Source organism: Rhamphochromis longiceps, linkage group LG23 (assembly GCF_057381845.1).
Source record: "Rhamphochromis longiceps isolate RC_006_pf linkage group LG23, R_longiceps_female_GT1.1, whole genome shotgun sequence".
Taxonomy (NCBI): domain Eukaryota; kingdom Metazoa; phylum Chordata; class Actinopteri; order Cichliformes; family Cichlidae; genus Rhamphochromis; species Rhamphochromis longiceps.
The window spans coordinates 15,203,592-15,226,244 of record NC_140578.1 but is presented as its reverse complement, the minus strand read 5'-3'; the positions used below and the strand labels follow the sequence as shown (position 1 = coordinate 15,226,244).

Here is a 22,653-nt window from a genome sequence, read left to right as displayed (position 1 = left end):
ATCCAAAAGAAAACTTCTATAGGTGTACTACTTTGCTCATATAAAACTGGGTCAAGGGAATTAAAGAATTTAATAGATAAACAAATTCAGTAATGGAATTGCTGTCAATTAGACGCATAATTAAGAAGATCCACTTAAGATTGCACTAGTTGTATGACAGCTTTGAAAGTGAAGCAGATTGGTGGCTTTCAGATTGTTTAGGTGAAGCAACTTTTAGCTATTGTTCCCTCACTGGTTATGCCTTAAACCATTAGGCAAGAAAGCAAGTAAACCTGGCTATGCCTCACATTTCCAGCAGACCAGGTGTGTCTACCCTGGAGCCGAGTACCTGAACTTAATCAAAACCCTGACCAAAAACAAGCCACACTCCATTCTTCAGAGAGATGCTCCACCCTGCATTTTTCTGGAGAATGATACATACTGCAGCAGGACAATGAATCCAAACACACCTCAAAGCTTTGAGGGCCTACTTGAACACCAAAGTAGACCAGGGAGTGTGGACTGCTACCTGACCTCAACCTCAAAGAGCATTTGTGGGGGCACTTCAAAGACAAGTATTCCTGGCATCTCAAGAAGTTCAGTGGAACACTGTCAGATCATGCCAGTTTGTGTCCATGATGTTATTAAAATACAAAGAGTGAAATAAAAACCCATTCTGAAATAAATGTACTTTTTTTCTAGAGATTCAGCTTCTCACTTAAACTATTAGGCAAGAAAGAAAGCAGAACTTATTTATACAGCACATTTCATTCTAGGTGGATTCACAATGTGCTGCACAAAGCACGAGCTACCACAGAGGCTGCAGGCACAAACCTAGTCAGATAATATGAAACTAAGTCAACAGACTGACGTGAGCAAGTGAATAAATAAAATAACTAAGAATATACCCATAAGATCCATAACACTTCACCACTTTTGACTGATGTCCCAGAATAAGCAGGCAATGAAGAAGAAAAAAAGTATTAGGGGTTTAGTTCTAAAACAAGCAAAAGCCAATACAATGACCTCAGTACAGGTGCTATAGTGGTCATATTTCCTGTAGAGCTGAAATTAGGATGTTTACCTGATAATCCTTTGAGCTGCACATCCAGACAACTAAAAGTAAAAGCATGGACAATTCTTTCTGCACATTAAACAGATAAAAGGTTTAAAACCTTTGTGCTATTTCCCGATTTATCAAATTGCTTGATTTATTTTGGCTCTGCTGCTGATTTGTGAAAAGATTTATAACCTATACCACTTTCTATAGAAAGCTGTAAAAAGTTCATAAGAAAAACAAAGTGAAATTATTTGCAATAAAAAATAAGTTCCAGGTTACAAAAAAAAAAAAAAAAAAAAAAAAAAAAAAAAAAAACTCATGAGAACAGCTAAAAAGTAGCTGCTGGGAGGTGATCGTCCACCAGTCACAGAGACGTGGAGACCGCAGAGACCAGATGTGGCATACTGTCTTCAGCAGCCAGACTGAAAGAGGTGAATGGGTTTACAGATCCTTCCAGCAGGATTGGTTCATCACACACAGACTCTGCTGTGCAACTTCGTTCAAAGGAACTGTCTGATACAGGGAGGTCCCTCTCCTGAAATGAGCTGGATTCCAAGTAATCCCTTATTATAAGTCAAGGCAGTGACTAGTGTTACAGTAACCCTGCTGCTTCTGAGGGATCAAAATAAACTAATTACTTCTAAATTTCATGCATGTCAATAATGTGACTTTTGTTGTAGGTTCTCCTTAAGATTCTGACCGTACTAAAGCTATTTGAATAAAATGAGTATTTTTATATTTCTTGAAGAAGAAAAAAAAACTCCCATACTTTTCCCGTAATATGTATGTACTGTAGTGAGGCAAACCGGACTGGTTTATAGCATGCATACTCAAATACAAGAAACGTTTAACCTGGATTTGCCCCAAAGTCAAAAAACATAAACAAGCTCATTTGCCCCGAATGAGCTTGTTTATGTTTTATACTTCTTGAAAAACATGAAGTATTCCTGAGTTAAAACCACCACTGCACTATATGCAGATAGTTCCTACTGCAAGGAACACTTTTTAGTACACTAGAAATTTTATTTTTGAAATAAGACCTCAATTAAACAAATGCGTGGTTTAAAAAAAAAAAAAAAAAAAAAAGTGCACTCATTCCAGTAAAACAAACATAAACAAGTAGTGAACTTTTATCACTGCGGGTGTGTGATTCCAAGTGCGGCAGAGTCTTTAAGATCCTGCTAGCCAAAAGAATGTCTGAAATGTCTTCAGCTGTGTTGCGCCTGTCTGCATCTAGCGTGTGTGCTTATGTGTGGCAAATGTAAACATGTGGCATACTGAAAGGATTGATGAAAACATATTTGAAGTTTTACAGCGGAGGGCTTACTTTGATGTGGCTTCAGGGCTTTTGCACAGGTGGGCCCTCACAGTGCCAGCACAGAGGTCCTGCAGAGTTTATGACAGCAGCTTTTGCCCTTTAGTGTGTAATAGTGCACACAGATCTGCTGCCTGACCAAATACTCTAATGACCTAATGACATATCATATGCCCATATGTGTACTGAAATACTCCTTAGCTGTTATTATCATTTCTTTGGTCCATATGGTCCTCCCTAACCCTAACAAGCTCAAAGCGGGAGTGATTGCTACAAAAATTTGCAAAACTCATTAATGAAAGCTCAAACTATTCCCGTTTCCATCCGTGACTAGCAAGAGTTCAAGAATTGGCTGTTGGTGCTGCAAATTCTTCATTTTTTAAAATTATGTTCTGTGTTTAACCTTTCTGAGACAATTCTTTTTTTTTTTTTTTTTCAAGAGTGAAATGGTCAAGAGGGTGGAAAAAGATAGGCACACGCAAACATACAACTGAACAAATTAATTTTCGGTGCAACATTCAAAAGCATGGGTACCGTTTTCTTGATGCTTTACAAATGACTTAAATTGCCCCACTGCATGCTTCTCATGCTCTCTTTTTTTTTTGGCATGTTCCAGTTCCAAAGCCTCACTTGGCATCTCCCTTTCTCACCTACAGTGGCTCCAAGACCCACAGTTTGAGAAGTGAACTTGTTATTTAACTGACATTTTGGTCTGTTTTCTGGTTTTTGACGTGCAAACCTTAGGCTAATTAGAGATTTATTGCGCCGTTATATCGATACACCTCGTTCTCATTCCCCAGGCACCATTTAGTGGTATTTTATTAAATTTGTGACTCATTTAGGTACAAAGTGTCCTGTCCTGTGGCACTGGGTAATGGCAGGTTGGGTTACTGAAGTGGCTTTCATTTCCAAACAGAGTTACTGTGAAGTGAGCAATTTTAAGCTTTTTTTTTTTTTTTTTTTAAACACGAGTTATGAGAGTAACCACAAAAGTAAAAAGCTAGTGAGAACAAAAAGTAACAGAAAACCAAACTGTAAGAGTTCCCAAGGTGATGCACTTCCACCTGCATGTGCGCCCAACCTGCAGTGTCTCCATGCCTCCATGCTTTGAGAAGCACTGCAATAGAATACTGAAGCCTGTTATTTAGCTGGCTTACAGCCCACTTGCTGGTCTTTGATTTGCATGTTTCAGGCTAATTACAGCTCTAGATTTTTATGCATCGATTCAGCTCATTCTCATCCCCAGGCTTTTAGTTCTGTTTTACTAAATAAGCTCACATGGCTCATTTAGGAACAAGGTTAGCTTCCGGACCCTTACGCACTGGGTGATGACATTAGTGATATGTGGGTGTAACGGAAAACTCCTACAAGCAAGGTTACTATTGTGAGAGGGCATATTTCAACTTGAAAAACAGTATTTTCCTAACCCTAATCGACAGGAAAAGGACCTTGAAAAATAAAGCAAATCAGCAAGTGGAGAAAATAAAGTGCAAGCAGGACACGCACCAGGGTATTCATCCTGATAACAGGGTTTGGGTTAGAACTGACGCATTGCCTGTCAACAGTGTGGCAGTGTCATGAAAAAGCACTCCCCCCTTCCTGATTTCTTTTTTTAATATTCATCACACTTACAGATAATCAACAAATAACAACAATAGACAAAGATAACCGGAATAAAAACAAAATGCATTTTTTTACATGATGATTCAATTCAGAGTTAACTCATTAATTAACCATATTGTTTGGAAAGCTGAGCTCAATTTCAATAGAGACACAAGTGTAATTATTTCAAATACTGTTGAATCAAGAAATCACTTAATCTGAACCTGTCTGATAATATGAAGTAAGCTAAAAGATCTATAAACGCAACACATCATACCACGATCTAAAGAACAAATGAGAAACAATGTTATTTATATCTATTAGTCTGGAAAGACTAATAGCCAGATTGCAAGCCGTTCAAGGTTCAAGGTTCTTTATTTGTTATCCACAAATGACAAAAACTGGGATCAGTGGTGAAGACTAAGGAGCTGGTGGTGGACTTCAGAAGGGGTCAGCACAGAGACTACAAGCCCATTATCATCAATGGAGCTCCAGTGGAGAGGGTGCAGTCCTTCAAGTATCTTGGTGTCCACATCTCCTCAGACCTGACATGGGCTGCCCACATTCAGGTCCAGACCAAAAAGGCTAGGCAGCGCCTGTATCACCTATGACAACTGAGGAAGTTCAGGGTCTCTCCAAAGATCCTCAGGATTTTCTATACAGGCGCTGTGGAGAGCATCCTCACACAGAACATGACATCGTGGTTTGGGAACAGCTGTGTGAAGGACCAAAAGGCTCTCCAGAGAGTGATCCGTACAGCAGAACGCTGCTGCAGGATTGCTCTCCCCCCGCTTCAGGACACCTACACCAGGAGATGCCGGACTAGAGCAGCGCAGATACTGAAGGACCCGTCCCATCCTGGCAACAAACTGTTCCAACTTCTGCAATCTGGTAGAAGGTTCCGCATCTTCCGGGCAAGGACAGAGAGACTCAAGAGGAGCTTCTATCCCCAAGCCATCCGTGCCCTAAACACACACACCTGCCTGCTCACATCATCTATAATTGACTGAGACAGGACTCTCTTCCAGACACTCTAAACCCAGGCACAATGTACATTTCAACTCCTTTAATTTTAAACATGTTTATATTGTCTATCCTGTAAAATAGTCAGATGTCTATTCATATTAATGTACAGAATTCGCCTGCTTGCAGTATTCACTGTGTGTTATACTTGTATAACTATGCATGTGACAAATAAAGAACCTTGAACCATCCCAGGAGTGGCCAGCCTACCAAAATTACTCCAGGAGCAAGAAAGAACCCAGAACTACGGACATGCAGCACTCACTTGTCTCTGTTAAGGTCAGTGTTCAGAATATTTAAAAAAAAAAAAAAAAAAAGAGTGGGCAAAAATGGAATCTACTGGTGAGGTCCAAGGTGAAAACCACTGTTGACCAAAAACAACACGGAAAAAAACATTGATGAATAGATTCTGTGGACTGATGAGACAAAAGTTGATATTTCTGGAAGGTTTGCGTCCTGTTATATCTGGCATGAAACTAACACTAACACAGAAACAGCTCATGTCCTGAAGCTCAAGCTGGGCAACTCAAGAGTTGGGAGTTCGCCTTGTAATCGGAAGGTTGCCGGTTCGAGCCCCGGCTTGGACAGTCTCAATCGTTGTGTCCTTGGGCAAGACACTTCACTCGTTGCCTACTGGTGGTGGTCAGAGGGCCCGGTGGCGCCAGTGTTCGGCAGCCTCGCCTCTGTCAGTGCTCCCCAGGGCAGCTGTGGCTACAATGTAGCTTGCCATCACCAGTGTGTGAATGTGGGTGCAATGTGCTTTGGGGTCCTTAGGGACTAGGAAAGCGCTATACAAATACAGGCCATTTACCAAGTACAAATGATTCTGAAATACTCCAGCAAATTAAATGAATAAATTTTTTTTTAAATATGTAAAAGTCAAAGTCTGGACTTAAATCACATTGAGATGCTCAAAACCCCTCCAAAGTGGCTAAATTGAAAAAAATATATATATATCAGCGAAGAAGCTATCACAGCTATCACAAACACGATAGAGTGCAGATGTAACGGGTGTATTAAAAAATAATTTATATTTCACCAAAGATCCATCCTGCAGTGTTATCTCGCTTTGTCAGTATTGGTTATGTATATGTGTTTATTTATATATGTTTATTTTCTGTATTTATATTTTGGGAGCTTTTATTTTGTTTGTGTGACCTTTGACTTCCCATGAAGTCACTTCCTGTAGCTGCGCGCTATTTTCCTCAGTCGCCTAGAGGCCCCGCTGAGGAGAGGTGAGCGTACGCTAGTGTTCTCAGTTACAGAGCAAATAAACACAGTTAAAGTAACTAAAAGTAATTCAAACACTGCTCGTTCCCTTTGTGCATTTTGTCTCATAGTTCTGTTAGATGTTTTAGTGTGAATTATTGTTTCTCTGTCGAGTACAGCACTTTATTGTAACATGCTAGTTAGCATGTCTCAGATGAGAGCATAGGAGCATGCACGTGGCTTCTCATGTGGTCTGCTATCCTTCTCTCTCCCTTGAAGGTGTTCATGCAGAAGTCCAGTAAAGTGAAGTTGCTGTACTGTTTTGTTTTTATTTTAAACAGGTATGTGAGCTCCCTCTTTTATTTTTGTGTCATGTGAACTGGTTATATCTTCTGTTTGTTTGTGATTCATGTTCACTGTTTCAACTTACTGTAAATATGTAAAATTGCCACTGGTAAATGAAGTCTCCCTAAAGTATAATTTTGTTGATGAGGTAATTGTCACTATATGTTCACGATGCAGTGCATTTTTGTTTGTTATATATGAATATAAATACATTTTAGCAGTATTATTTGGTAATTGGATTTGTTGTAATGTTGCACCTCAGTCGCCTAGAGGCCCCGCTGAGGAGAGGTGTTCATGCAGAAGTCCAGTAAAGTGAAGTTGCTGTACTGTTTTGTTTTTATTTTAAACAGTTCTGGGAGAATAAATCCACCCAGCTGGCAAAGTGAGAGCTGACTCCTCTGGTCATTCGCACAACACAACGCAGAGAACTAACGGCAATAAGAGTTTAAGGCCAGACCGGCTACAGTGGTGCCGTGACCCGGATCCACACCACTTCAGACTTGCTCATCGTGGTTCGTGGAGACGCGATCAACATCAGTTTGGTCACCAGAGGTTGCTGTAATGGACAATTTAATGTAAGCTCTGAACACAAATCCCAAGCGTTCGAGGAAACACTTGCACCTTTTTTTTGGACTGTTGTTTACAAGGTAAATTTAATTCTGCTGTTTGCATTGTACATATGTTATAACAATGGATGATGAAAAAGTTTCAAGTGACGGGTTCAGCTTTGCCATGGGAAGAGGGAGGGTAATTGAGGGGTTGCCTAGTACACCTGTTTGTAGTGCAGGCTCCCCAGCTTTCTGTTCCACTCGCATACTTGGTTGCACATCTTCCAGTAGTGGTAAAGGTAACTCATTCTCAGACCCTTCAGCTACAGCAGACCCAGCATTAAATGACCTGATAACACATATAGCTCAACAGGTGGGGCAGACCATTAGGGATCAGTTGAAAAAGGAATGTGGGGAAAGGGATGACGGGGCCGCACAAGCTCAGAGCAGTGTAAGCCAGCCACCCAGCGAGCCCACTTACCTTAACCTGACTGGGGCAAAGCTAGTCCTGCAGTCAGATGTGAGAGAGCCTCCAGTCTTCAGAGGAGATGGGTCGGATAAACATACAATCTGTGAGTGGGAGGAGCTGATGAGAATGTATGTCAAGAAGCGAGCAACACCCCTTCAGGAACAGTACCAAGAAATAATGTTCAAGTTGATGGGCAAAGCTAAGGACATTGTAAGAATAACTCTGAGAAGCACCCCATCGTTAAAACCTTGTGAGAATCCAAATGTTATATATGACATACTGAGGCAACATTTCAGTGACATGACATATTCGTGTATGCCTATGGCCGATTTCTACAGCACAGTTCCAGTGCCAGGAGAAACTCCTGTAGAATATTGGGTCAGACTGAATAAGGCAGTTGATGCAGCAGAGGAAAGCCTGAAGAGACTCGGACGGCACATGGAGGATCCCTGCCAGGAGGCAGCCATGATGTTTGTGAAGTACTGCCCTGATCCCACCCTTGCTGCTGTTTTCAAGTTCAAGGCACCAGATAAGTGGACAGCCAGTGAGATTCAGGAGCAGGTGAATCGGTACCAGCTTGAGATGAAAGAGCGTATGCTCCCCAGGTCTAAGTGTCTCACACCAGTTAAAGCTAACATCCAGACCCCTGCAGCTGATGGTCTAGCGACATCAATGCACCCGGGAGAAACACAGGTGCAGGCGGGATCAAATGAGACAGTAAAGTCCCCTTGTAATGACAGTTGCCTGAAATTACTAATCAGCCTTTTTGACCATGCTTTATCGCAGAATAACCAGGTTGCAGACAAGCAGCTTGCTCCAGGTCAGGCCCGACCCAGATGTTGTAGAGTATGCCAGTCCCCTGAACATTCTACCCTTGTGCATTGTAGGCAGAAACACCTATGCCTTGCATGCTTTGAGCCAAACCATATTAAGAGAAACTGCCCTCGTCGCTCACCGATTCAAAGGCGCCCTGCCTCCCAACCTAATGACACCCAGCCTTTAAACTAGCTGGCCCGCATTTGGTGAGGGGATTTGTGGGCACAGATGTTGAAACCCTCGGCAGTGATGATGTTGAAAAGCATTACATTAAAGCATGTGCAGCCGCACCAGATGGTGTTAAGGTGGTAGTACAAAACACACAGAGAGTTGGCCCGTTTGACAAACTGTTTTACACTCCCGTCAGCATTAATAACAGACACCACATGCAGGGTATGCTTGACTCTGGTTCCATGGCGTGCACACTCAGTGAGCAAGCAGAACAGAGTATGCTGAGTGAGAATACACTGCCAGAACCCACTCCCCTGCCTCAAGAAATAGTGCTAGTAGGCTGTGGTGGCACACTTACCAAGCCCAAGTGCATGTATGAAGTTGAAATGAAACTGTATGGAGAGACCTGTATTGTTCCCATCCTTGTAGTGCCAGGTCAACGTGATGATATAATCATTGGCACAAATGTCATCCGGTTTCTCATGCACCAGTTGAAAATAACCAATGACTATTGGCGCCTCGTGTCAGGTGGCGGTTGTCCCCCAGAGTGTGAGCAGTTTCTTGACCTCATGGCTAATTCATCCCGATGGAGAGGTGAAGAACTCCCAGACAAGATCGGCACAGTCAAGCTTCAGCAGTCAGTCACCTTGTTAGCAAGACAAGAGCATCTAGTCTGGGGCAAGCTGCCGAGTAATGTTTCTATGTCACCAGGGAGCACAGTGATTGTTGAAGCCACTTCATCAAAGTCCATGCCACGTAACATCATGGTTGGCCGCATCATAACGCCATTGTGGGGTGATAGGTGGGTTCCCATGAAGGTCACTAACCTGTTGGATAAACCAGTCACCCTGAAAAGAAACAGTAAGTTGGCTGACGTGTCCCCTTGTGTTGCTGTTGAGGATTTTGAAGTTTTCCAGGGCACCTGTCGACCCCAGAAATCTGTGCAGGAGGAAGAGAAGGATGATGCCCACCTCACTGATCTTAAACAGAGACTAAAACAGGTTGGGCTCAGCGAAATTGATATTGACCTGTGCCATGTTGGTCAAGGGGGGGGAAGGAGAAACTGGTTAAAATGCTTGAGAAGTACAATGACATTTTCTCCAAGCATGCACATGACTGTGGCAAGGCCGAAGGCTTTGTACACCGCATCAGGCTCACTGATGAGAGGCCATTCCGCCTTCCTTACCGCCGAGTCCCTCCAGCACATTATCAAAAGCTGCGACAAGTTTTGTCTGAAATGGAAGAACAGGAAATCATCAGAAGGTCCGTGAGCGAGTATGCCTCTCCACTGGTGTTAGTGTGGAAAAAGGATGGTAGTTTGAGAATCTGCACTGATTTCAGATGGCTGAATGCAAGGACCCTCAAAGATGCACACCCACTGCCACACCAGTCTGACTGCCTTGCTGCATTGGGTGGAAATACCTACTTCAGCACCATGGATCTGACCTCGGGATTTTATAACATCCCTATGGCAGAGGAAGACAAGAAATACACAGCATTTACAACCCCAATGGGATTGTTCGAGTACAACAGAATGCCCCAAGGACTCTGTAACAGCCCCGCCTCATTCATGCGAATGATGCTCAGTATTTTTGGGGATCTGAACTTCAGTAGTCTGCTGTGCTATCTCGACGATCTGCTTGTATTTGCTCGGACAGAAGAGGAGGCCTTGGAGCGGCTAGAGACTGTGTTTCAGCGCTTGCGCATCCATAACCTCAAACTAAGTCCTAAGAAATGCCACTTAATGAGGTCATCAGTCAAGTTTTTAGGCCACATTATAGATGGCAATGGAGTGGCTGTGGACCCAGCAAAGGTTGAGGTCATAGCAAAGATGACAAAGGCTGAATTGATGGAGGATGATGGCTGCACCCCGTCAGTTAAGAGGATTAAGTCATTCCTGGGGATGATATTCTACTATCAGCATTTCATCCCTAGCTGCTCCACTATGGCCAAGCCTTTGTTTGCCCTCACTGCTGAACAGAAGAGGAGAGGGAGAGTTAAAACAGGCACCAATGCTGGTGTATACAGAAAACTGAAGCCCTCTGACTGGACAGATGAATGTGACGCAGCTCTGTCTAATCTGAAAGAGAAGCTGTTGAATTGTGTAGTCCTTACACATCCAGACTTTTCTTTGCCTTTGATATTGTCCATTGATGCTTCATTAGATGGGCTCGGTGCTGTATTGTCACAAATACCAGCTGGACAGCAGAAAGCTCGTCCAATTGCTTTTGCAAGTAAGACCCTGAGCAATTCACAGAAAAAGTACCCAGCCCACAGGCTAGAGTTTTTGGCATTGAAATGGAGTGTGTGTGAGAAGTTCAGTCACTGGCTAAGAGGTCATCCGTTTACAGTGTGGACAGATAACAACCCTCTCACCTACATCATGACAAAACCAAGGCTTGATGCTTGTGAGCAGCGTTGGGTGTCCAAGCTTGCTCCTTACACATTTGATCTGAAGCACATACCTGGTACCAAGAATGTCGTAGCTGATGCTCTCAGCAGAGACCCCTTTGCAACAACAGTCAGCCATAGGCTGATCACAGAGCAGTACAGTCACCTCCTTGCTGAATCTGAGAGTGTCAGTTCTGAGGGAATACAAAATGCATTCCGGCTGAAGGTCCAAGGTCAACACGTGGACACACCACCTTTCCACACCACAGGACTGCAGACGCCCTCGTCTCAGCCTGGGTGTGATGCTATGGATGTTAAGGCAATCCTGGATTTTCACAGTGAGTGGGATCTGGCTGCTGAAACAAGGGCTGTGGAACTGTTCCAGTCTGTTCAGGACCTAGTGTGGCCAGGACAGGAGTCATTTCCTGTGTCCACACTAGAGGAACTCCAGCATAGCCAGGAACTTGATCCCAGTATTTCAAAGATCTTACCATTTGTCACAAGGAGAAGGCGACCTTCCAGGCGTGAAAGGGCAGGATTTGATGTGAAAGCCATGGTGTTATTTAAACAGTGGGAAAGGCTTAGGGTCCAAAATGGAGTCCTCTATCGGATCACAAAGGACCCCCTGAGTAAACAAAGGAGACATCAGTTTGTTTTGCCTGACAGTCTCAGAGCAAAGGCACTGAATGGTGTCCATGATATTGCAGGACATCAGGGGCAAGCGAAGACTTTATATCTGGCAAGACAACGGTTCTTTTGGCCGAAGATGGAGTCTGATATAAAAGAGTATGTCAAATGCTGTCAAAGATGCATCCTGGCCAAAACACCAGAACCCTCTGCTCGAGCCCCACTTGAGAGCATCAGAACCTCCGCCCCTATGGAGCTGGTGTGTTTGGATTTTTGGAGTGCGGAGGATAGTAAGCAACGCTCAGTAGATGTTCTTGTCCTTACAGATCATTTCACTAAGCTAGCCCATGCCTTCCCTTGCACAAACCAGACTGCAAAGCAGGTGGCTAAGAAACTATGGGACCATGTTTTCTGTGTGTATGGGTTTCCTGAGCGGATTCACTCCAATCAGGGGGCAAATTTTGAAAGTGAGCTCTTGGCAGAACTGCTCAAGTTTTCAGGGGTCTCCAAATCCCATACTACGGCATACCATCCCATGGGCAATGGAGGGACTGAGAGGTTCAATAGGACACTTGGCAACATGCTTAGGTCCTTGCCCCTCAGAGAAAAGAACAAGTGGCCTCAACAAATACAGAGTCTGACATTTGCATATAATGCAACTGTACATGAGACCACAGGTTTTGCCCCATTTCAGCTCATGTTTGGCCGCATCCCGAGGCTCCCCGTTGATGTGATGTTTAAACAGGTGCTCTGTGATCCTGTAGTTGTGGATCAAAAAAATTATGTGAAAACACTCATGTCACATCTTCATGAGGCAGCTAAGATTGTCTTGTTCCTTGATGGCATGAGTCTGGGCAAACAGGCAAAAGGATATAACAGAAAAGTAAAGGGCACGTATCTGAACATAGGAGACAGAGTACTCATTGCCAATAAGGGTGAAAGAGGAAAGAAGAAACTTGCTGACAAGTGGGATGCAACAGTGTACACAGTCAGAGACAGAAATCTGCAGACTCACACATACAAGTTGGAAGATGACAGAGGCAACATAAAGGTGGTACATCGCAACCTGGTTTTAAATATCAGCTTCCTGCCAGTAGTGACCGCTGAACTGTGTGACACTGGATCAGAGGGAGGGTCATGTGCGTCAGACCAGTTAGATTCCTTGGATGAGGAGACTGCAGAGGACAGGACCAGTGCTTGGATCAACTCAGATGATGATGAGAGTCAGGAGATCCTGAGTGAGGGACTCTCGGGATTGGGCAAGACAAGTCAACAAGCTCCAGAGGTGGTTGCAGGGGATTCAACCCAGTGTTCCCTGGTAGGAGAGGACTACCCAGACAGAGACACAGACTTGGACAGTTTGGTAGCAGAACCTGACTTGGACCTCCCGTCTGTGTTAGACACACTTTCAGAAACTGCACTCACTCACTCACATCCATCAGACACAGATCGTGATGCACACACCAAGCCCCTATCAGTAGTCCCTGTGCATGTCGCCGACACGCAGATGCCTCCAACGGATGTATGTCATGATGTGGGTCCACAAGGACAGCCACGGGCAGGCCCGGACAATGTTGTCATGACGCGAGCCGGCCGAGTTAGTAAAAGAGTTAATCGACTCATTGAGTCCATGGTTCAAAAGCCTTTTGGCTTTAAGCGTTTGGCAAATTCAGTTAGCAGAAGGTCTCAGTCTCTTCTTACGCTGTTTTAAGTAAACCCAGGTGTCTAGAGATCTTTCTGTATTTTGATTCTAGGGGACAGTATCATTATGGCACAATTAAATACATAGTGTGTTTTTAAGGTATTGATGTGTGTGGATGGCTGGGAATGTGTGTGGTGTAAATGGCATCACACTGATCTAAGAAAGGCTGAGGCCTGATCACCCTCATGCTCTTTCTGAACCTATCTGGTAGGTGGCTTATACAGCTGATACTAGAGCTTATAGCTCGGAGGTTTAAACCCGTGCCCAGGAGCCATAAATTCTGTAGATTTGTCCCTGTGTTCCAATTAGATTGTTCACCTGACTGTTCTGGATTTTGGTGAAATCTAGGAGGGGAGGATGTAACGGGTGTATTAAAAAATAATTTATATTTCACCAAAGATCCATCCTGCAGTGTTATCTCGCTTTGTCAGTATTGGTTATGTATATGTGTTTATTTATATATGTTTATTTTCTGTATTTATATTTTGGGAGCTTTTATTTTGTTTGTGTGACCTTTGACTTCCCATGAAGTCACTTCCTGTAGCTGCGCGCTATTTTCCTCAGTCGCCTAGAGGCCCCGCTGAGGAGAGGTGAGCGTACGCTAGTGTTCTCAGTTACAGAGCAAATAAACACAGTTAAAGTAACTAAAAGTAATTCAAACACTGCTCGTTCCCTTTGTGCATTTTGTCTCATAGTTCTGTTAGATGTTTTAGTGTGAATTATTGTTTCTCTGTCGAGTACAGCACTTTATTGTAACATGCTAGTTAGCATGTCTCAGATGAGAGCATAGGAGCATGCACGTGGCTTCTCATGTGGTCCGCTATCCTTCTCTCTCCCTTGAAGGTGTTCATGCAGAAGTCCAGTAAAGTGAAGTTGCTGTACTGTTTTGTTTTTATTTTAAACAGGTATGTGAGCTCCCTCTTTTATTTTTGTGTCATGTGAACTGGTTATATCTTCTGTTTGTTTGTGATTCATGTTCACTGTTTCAACTTACTGTAAATATGTAAAATTGCCACTGGTAAATGAAGTCTCCCTAAAGTATAATTTTGTTGATGAGGTAATTGTCACTATATGTTCACGATGCAGTGCATTTTTGTTTGTTATATATGAATATAAATACATTTTAGCAGTATTATTTGGTAATTGGATTTGTTGTAATGTTGCACCTCAGTCGCCTAGAGGCCCCGCTGAGGAGAGGTGTTCATGCAGAAGTCCAGTAAAGTGAAGTTGCTGTACTGTTTTGTTTTTATTTTAAACAGTTCTGGGAGAATAAATCCACCCAGCTGGCAAAGTGAGAGCTGACTCCTCTGGTCATTCGCACAACACAACGCAGAGAACTAACGGCAATAAGAGTTTAAGGCCAGACCGGCTACACAAAGGGTGGCGCTACCAGTTATTACGTCTAGGGGGTAATTACTTCTTCGCAAAGGACCAGGTTTGGATATTTTTTGGCTTTTAATAAATCATATTTTCATTTCAAATCTTCATTTTGTCTTTACTCGGACTGTGTATGTCTAACATTACAAATTCTTTGATGATCTGAAGGATTCAGCACACATATGATAATATGTCAGTAAGCCATTAAGAGTGTTTGGTCAGGCAGATCTCTGTGCAATGTTACAAGCCAAAGGGGAGCAACTACAGCTTTGGATGGACTATGTAATTTCAATACTCTGCTGCAATATATCACTATTTATAATACTTAATTGCTTCAATAAAGAACAAATGCTTCATTAACTCCTATCTATTGCATACAAAGGTGTTATTCATTGTTTTGCCCAACTAAAGGCAGGCTACTAACCATGTCCTGTATGATTAGTTATCAGCTGCAGTTACAAAAGTGTTGCTCCGTGGGACACAGAGCACCTCTGTTATCTGTCCCTTACACTGAGACAACCCCGGCAGGCTCCACAGTCTACTCCTGGGCCAGGATCTGTGGCAGCCTCTACAATAAGCTCTGAGGCTTAGGCTCATTTGAGAGGCACAGTGACAATGCAGACAGGCTATCAGTATTGTGCCACACTCACAACAGCTATTTTTGCATTGTTCACAGCAGAGGCAACTGGGACAGGAGTTGTGAGCTTTTACAAGTTTAACTGCGCCCTCATGAGCACTAATCTCAGACAGCCTGATGTTATCAGGGAACCAGACTGCCCAGTCAGGCGTGCAGAGGAAAGAGACAGAGGCCTCCCAAAGAGAGACAAACACACAGCGTCTCTTCTGAGTGTTGGAGGAGGCAAACTGTATGACTAATGCTATAACATTTCAATGTGTGCATGAGCATCATCGATTACAAGCTTTGATGGTGACAGACTTTAAAGGCGTCGGCGGTGCTGTCCAAAAAGCTTTGAACACCTAACTGTGTGAAGTCAGCAGACATGAAAAGAATCACAGAAGGTGTCGGTGTTTGCGCTGCAGATTAAAAAGGAGATCGGGGTTCCGAGCCGCTGAGTCACAGGCTGCAAGTTTCTCTCTGAGCTTCTCACTTTACTTTACATCCATTTCCTGAACTACTGGCATGCAGATTTTTTTTCTTTTTTTTTTTTCTAAAACCAAGGGTGAGGTCAGATTTAGGACAACAGATTTTCACTCCAGTTTCCGTCTGCCTGTCCTTTCTTCCCACCTGGGCCCCATGTGCGGAAAAACAGGTTTCTTTTGAGAGCGTGTGCATGTTCGGTCACACAGCCTGCAGACAGGCGCAGCCGTTTAAAAGTTCAAAGCTTTGACTAATGTGCTTCTGATTCCCTGAGATATAAGTTCATCTTGGTCTTTTTCATACACACCCTGTGGAGAGGTACAGTGAATGACATCTATAGATTAGAATGCTCTTTGAAGTTCTGGCAACTTGTCTTTTATGTACTTGGAATTTAGTGAAAGACAAGCAGCTAAAAAGCCCCAAACCAGGTGCTGCTCTCTTCTACTACACTTTATCATGCTGTATTCAGTTTCCTCCTCCCTCTGCTTTGATTATTTTCCAAAGAAATTAGATTTGGCTTTGGGAGATATTGCCTTTATTTGACAAATACAGAAGAGCAACAGACGGACAAAAAAGGAACTACCCCACCATGTCTGAAGCTAAATCTGGACGGCCAGATGCAAGACAACATGCCAGCCAGCAGCTGTTGCTATTAATATGGAAATTAATGTGGGTGGGGGTTATCATGCAAACCTGTTGCAAAACTCACTTTGAACATGTGTAATAAAAAGAGCTTTGAAACAACACTTTAAAAACTTGTTGATTTTTTCATCCACCCACTTTGACTGCAATCCATCAACAGTTGTTTGATGGCTAACTTAAAAAAGTTTTCCATCTAAATCAGGGATGTCAAACTCATTTTACATTGCGAGCCACCTACAGCCCACTTTGATCTTAAGCGGGCCGGAGAAGTGAAACTCCCCTTTCTGAAGCCACATATTGGACTGTTTTCTACATCTTAAAGAAAAAGTTGCTGCGACAAAGAAAAGAAATCTGTCAGAAAGTTGAAATCTCTTTAGTACTGAATAGCAGAAATTAGGCTCTCTTGTCAGATGTCATTTTTTGGAGGAAAAAAAGGAGGCCAACAACACTGTACACAATGATAAACTGATGCGTAATGAGCAAGCAAATAAGGCAGAAAATAGAGATTTTTGATGGGAAACTGGTCTCAAAGTACACTGAGCGAAAGCTGTGAGGGAAGACAGCCAAAGTAAGTGGGAATTCATTACAATGTTTTTCAAACGTAAGGTGTAAAGTAGTCGTCTCCTTTTGCTGCTGGTTCAGTGAATTTTGGTTGGAGAGTGACAAAATCTGTAGTTTTGGAATCTGGGAGATGTTGGCTTCCCGCACCTGTTCGTTAATTGTTTGCCGATTTAGCTTTTTGGTGGTTGTTGAAATGGTTTTATGAGCTTTTAACTGAGATTCTGATGTTTCTGTTGTCTATATTCAAACAACAGATCTGGCGGTACATCACATTAAGCTAGATGTTCTCCCGCTTGCCCCCGATTGTTTAAAGCGATGTTCAAACAATCAAAATGCATTGTGGGAAATGTAGTTTATAGCCAACATATGCTTTAAGCAGCATACAGTAAATGTATTTGAAGACAATAATGCACAAGCTTTCGCGGGGGTTACGCTTGCAATATGTGAACTAAACGATCATTTGAGTCTTGTTACTAGCATCTGAAATGATGAACTTTCCTGAAATAGCACACATGAGTTTCCACTTCAAAATTAGTGACAAACTCCGAGTCATCACAAAGACATGTTATAGAGTGTGCACTCACATTTTTTACCACCTATTTGTTCATTTTAAAGTTAGAAGGCAACTATCTACTGATCCCAAGTAGTGCAAAGAAATGTATTCAGTATCTTTGTTTGACAGTAGTGAAAAGTTTAACATTTTAATATAATCGCCCAATCCTCCCTGACACCACGTTACTAGCGCCCTACTCCAGACAAGCCAGACATCCAGATTGAAGGGGACGGGGCGTCTGCAGGGATATTTCTGTGTTTATCCAGACTTTATTATCGTCACTTAGATTTTGGAAATGGTTAATAAGTCTGCTGTCAACCCTAAATCCTCCAGACAAGAATCTGTCTTGGCTCCAGGAAAGAGCCCTCAAGGCATGGCTGAGTGTAAGAGTTAATGAACCCTTAGTTAGTTCTGTCTGCTCACTGACAGTCATCGTCTTTGACTTATCTTGCTGCAAACAGCCACTCAGAGACAATTGAGCCACACAAAGGACGTCCATAATCAGAAAGCTAAAGACCCGTTTTACTTGTAAAAATGTTCTAACTGTGATCCAACTGTGATGGGCCCTACACAAAGTGGCTGAGTGTGTATGCATCTGTAAATGTGAGTATTCAGGATGTTATTTCCTGGTGAGTGTGAGACATGAAAGCAGTGGGATTTTTATGCCACTGATATCACTGCACACATGCACCAAGCTGTCTCCACCCGATCATGGGAGAAAAACTCCCACCACCACCAACAAAACAAAAAAAAAACCCACTCTCAGCAATAGGCTGCATTTGCTGAAATCCCCAAAGGAAAGAAAAGTGAGCAGGATGGAGGAAAAAAAAATAACAGCCTACTCTCTCCCACCAATACTTCCTGGAGCCTGGGGCAGTCCTGGATCTGCATGGGTCTCCCCGACAACTGAGCTTTGTCTAGACAGAAACCAATGCACCGCTCACCAGATAGGAATTCAGTAAACCCACAACCCCTCAGTCTCGCACCACCTTTAGCTCTCACATGGCACCCAACGTACAAGTCACAGCTCTCATTGTTTAAATAATCCAGCATTTACACTTCTAACCAACTGCACCACCCTGTTATTCATGAACAGAAATGGATGCATTTAGCTCCAAAGGGTTCTTTCTCTGCAAGAAGACCAACCCGTTTTACTCCCTACTTTGTGGGAAAATAAACAGGGAGAAGGAAATTCCTCTCAGTCCACATTAAACTGCAGCATCACATCACAAGACGCTTCACATTTAGCTTCAAAAACAGCAATACTGAACACAGACAGGGGTGTGAATGAACAGTTGAATAACATGTCAAACCAAGTAATCTACAACTTTTTTTTTTTTTTTTTTTACATGCTCTGTTGCTCAAGGATAAACGTCAGCAGGTCGTCCTCCCTTGTATCACCATTACACATTCAGCCACATTCACATTTTTTTTACTATTTAATTTGTAAAAATGTGTATACACACACACACACACACACACACACACACACACACACACACACACACACACACACACGTAGGAAAATATTTAGTATACACATCCAGAAATGCATACACTATTATATATTGTACATATATTTATTAGTTTCAGGTTGGCCATTCTTGTATTTTGCTCGTTTGTGTTGTTGTGTTTGCACATCTCTGTTGCTTGTGGGGCTCGCACACAAGAATTTCACTCGCATGTGCTGTGCCAGTGTGCCTGCACATGTGATGTGACAATAAAAAGTGATTTGATTTGATTTGATTTCAGCTGACACTTCCATGCCATTCCTCCAAGGTTACCAACACACAGTGCTCTCACCTTTTCCCCACTTCCCCACACTCAGCATGCCTAACCATCACACATACACTTATTAGCTTACATGCATGCAAAGGTTGTTCTTTCTTTACTGGTTCTGCCAGAGAGGAAGGCTAACTCACTATACCTTTACTACTGGGTGGCAGGTTTAAACATTTTATATACATTCTATTATAAAATAAAATTTTGAGAACATTTAATAGCAGGCAGTACTTCACACTTCACTCAACCATTAAAAAAAAAGTGCAAAATAAGAAACCACATTTTGTGGCAACTCATTAGCATACATTTTATCAATGCTCAGTGCACATTTTCTGCAAAGAAAGCATGCGATTAAAAGGGTAAGAACGTGTAGGAAATTATGAGCATCCTGAGTCTAATTCTGAGTCTAATGATGGTAAAAATCTAATCTAGTATATTTTTTATTTATATTGTGGAGGGTGCAAAAGACTCCTGCAAAGACAATGCAGTCCATTACTTTTATAGATGATTTTTGTGTCCATCTTTTCAGATATTACTCTCCTTTCTACTCTTTTCCACTGCAATGCAAAGCAGGTCAGTGGAAAGTTGCTCCAATTACCCAGGATTAAAAAGGGAAGTTTATCTGAAGCTACTACTCATTTTTTTTTAAATGTTATTTCTTTAATGATTTGTTGCTTTTAAATTTTAGTCACTTTCACTTTTAAAAAAAAAGAAAAGATGATTATTCTGTAACTGACATCAGCAAACACATTCATTCATTTGATCAGCTGCTGTGCTCGCAATTGCTACCAAGGTCAAAATGACCCCTTCCTCCTGAGGTTTGTCAGGACATTTCAATGAGACCCAGTTTATCTTCATGTAAGAACTCCATCCTGCAATTTAAAAAAGCAGGGATGATAACTGATCTACAACTAAAATAAGTTAAGCACTCTAAATGTGCTTGATTTCAGCACATAGACTTTGCAGACTCAAAGTTTTGGTGTTATCAGTGGTGTAGCACTAAAGTCTGAGCCCTATACATGTGCAGGCGCAGTGCCACCCCGCTTCTTTTGATGACTCCACTATCACACCTCCTACATAAAGCTAAATCTATGTGTCTGAAGTACTTATCCAGATTGTCAGTAAATGTTAAACTACATTTAAATATATTCTTTCAACATACTTCAAATACTGTGTGAATTTTTTAAGCAAGAACTGTACATGAACATAGCCACTGTAGCATCATCTATTGGTTACTTTGTTCTAGACTTCACATCATGAGGCGTTTTCAAAGTGGGCATCATGAACCGGATCAGGTGGATCTCAATGGGAAACCGTCAGTAACTCTATGCTCTTAAGGTAGCAATTTCTCAGCCGATTCAAAGAATGCAATTGCACAAGATGCAACACAGAATGTTTCATAAGCATCTGAGAAACAGCACTTCCCTTCCCGAAATATATGTCGTGTCTGTGACGGAATCAGACTCAAGCAAGACAGATCTGAGTCAGAAACATAGAATCTGTAGTCCATCCTACATCAAAAGTGGCCAATGGAACAAAACCTGATGCACTCACAGGTCACATTTGAGTGATGGGAGCAATGTAAACACAAATCGATTAAATGTTTTAATTTAACTATGCAAGTGTGGATTGTTTAATGAGCCATTTAAAAAATATATATAGTTTTTATTAACAAATTTATGCGATAATTAGACAGTTAGACTGCACATATTTATTGCATTACATTGTTTGACTACATGGCATGACTTACAGAGCAAGCTGAGCTTCGAAAGCTGGACCTGAAGACCTGCTAAGTTTAACACATATTTACACATACAGTAACTGTATCTCCATACCAATATCAAACACAAACAAGTTTAGCAGCTTACATCTTTTATGGGTGTTTTTGAAATCTAAAACAAACACTTGAAGTTTGAAAAACTCTTCTCTTTATTATGCTAAGCTGATGTTCTGGTTTTTCATAAACTGGAAAAAAATTTGTTGTCAATAATCAGTGACTCTAACATGCATTGGGTGCATGCTAGATTTTGAGGCAACCAAAAAATTTATTCTGGTATGGCATACCACGTTGCATGGCAGATTACAACCTGTAAATATAATACTGTCTGCACAAATAAAATGAGAGTCTGGTTTTTAGTCAAATGAGAGCTTCCTGTGGTTTTTGTAGAGAAGTTGATATAATCGCATGATGTAATCAAACATGCCCACTAGTGAGAGAAGGTGGTGTTAAGTGATAGTGGCTGACAGGGAGACTACTTCTGCTGCCACCTGACTGCTTATCATGACGAACAAAGGACAGAGAGGCATAAAAAGAGGCTAGGGATGGGAAAGAAAAACACAGCCTTCTGACCTCACACTAACAACTCTCCCACCTCCCTCTTCTTCTCCCTCCGGTGAACTCTAGAGCACCCCAGAGCTGAGTGAGCACACAATGAACAGCCGTGGGAGAGGCAGAAGACAAGGCTGCAGACGTAAGAGCAGATAGGGTGGACACCGTGCAAAAGTGTCCTAATAGGGACACTACACAAGCGCTTGCAGCTTATGTCTCGTGACACCTGATTGTAAACCTGCAGTCCTAACCCATTACTAATCTGCCCTTTGGACTAACACGTTATTACCAGAGAGTTTGCATACACTGAGTTGAGAGCAATGAAACAGGTATTATTAACTGAGAAAGAATTCGAAACATCCACCTTGCCCATCTCTGCACAAGGAGGCAAAGTACATTTGGGAAAGTTTCAGGATGACAAAAACCTATACAGCACATCACTGAGGATTTAGTTTTCACGGAAATTCAAGTTTAACTGGTCTGAATGCAACTGCAATCTCAGTGGACATTTTGACTGAACCCAAATAATAATAAGAAGAAGAAGAACAAAATTACTATTTGAAAGTACATTAGTTTATTTAGTTAAGCATTTGTCTTTAACTTGTCCATTTATAATGTGTCACCTTAAACAGTCACACTTTCAATCATAAATATTTTAAATGTATTTTACAGGAGCAATTATAAAGCGCAGTTAAGCAAATACACTTGTTCAACAGATTTCCTGAAAAAGAAATTAAAAATAATAATCATATTTTATACCTTTTTAAGTTTGTATGCGAGTTACTCTTTCAGCTCTGTTTTTGTTTTCTATCAACTTACAAAAGTTGTTTTGTTATAGACACCAGATGTTTGCCAGCTACATTAATAACATAGTTACAGCTAAAATGAAAATAAAAGCATGTCTTTACTAGTTAGGGCACATATCTTTGACTGGGCAAAGGACAGAGAGACCTTCAGAGTCTACAAGGCAAATCAGTTCTCACTTTCACATTAACTGGCTCTACCATTAACCTCCTAAGACCCGAACTCTTCCACGACATGCATTTTTAATTT

General features: G+C 42.0%; 2 protein-coding genes across 4 annotated transcripts in view; one reads left to right on the top strand and one right to left on the bottom strand.

Moving 5' to 3' along the window:
- Nucleotides 1–22,653, bottom strand: part of gng12b (guanine nucleotide binding protein (G protein), gamma 12b) — a 37,500-nt gene that overhangs the window by 4,791 nt on the left and 10,056 nt on the right. Inside the window, exon 1 of one of the 3 annotated variants that reach the window (XM_085398776.1) lies at nucleotides 1,064–1,535. The exons of the other annotated variants lie outside the window; for them this stretch is intronic. The gene's annotated coding sequence lies outside the window, so the exon portion shown is untranslated. Of the gene's footprint in view, nucleotides 1–1,063; nucleotides 1,536–22,653 lie in introns of those variants that run through there. 3 annotated transcript variants of the gene reach the window in all.
- Nucleotides 6,195–8,553, top strand: LOC146641499 (uncharacterized). Its single transcript, XM_085398163.1, has 3 exons — nucleotides 6,195–6,214; nucleotides 6,468–8,370; nucleotides 8,438–8,553. Exons 2-3 carry the CDS (start codon nucleotides 7,224–7,226, stop codon nucleotides 8,551–8,553), a joined length of 1,263 nt encoding a protein of 420 aa, XP_085254289.1. The 5' UTR covers nucleotides 6,195–6,214; nucleotides 6,468–7,223.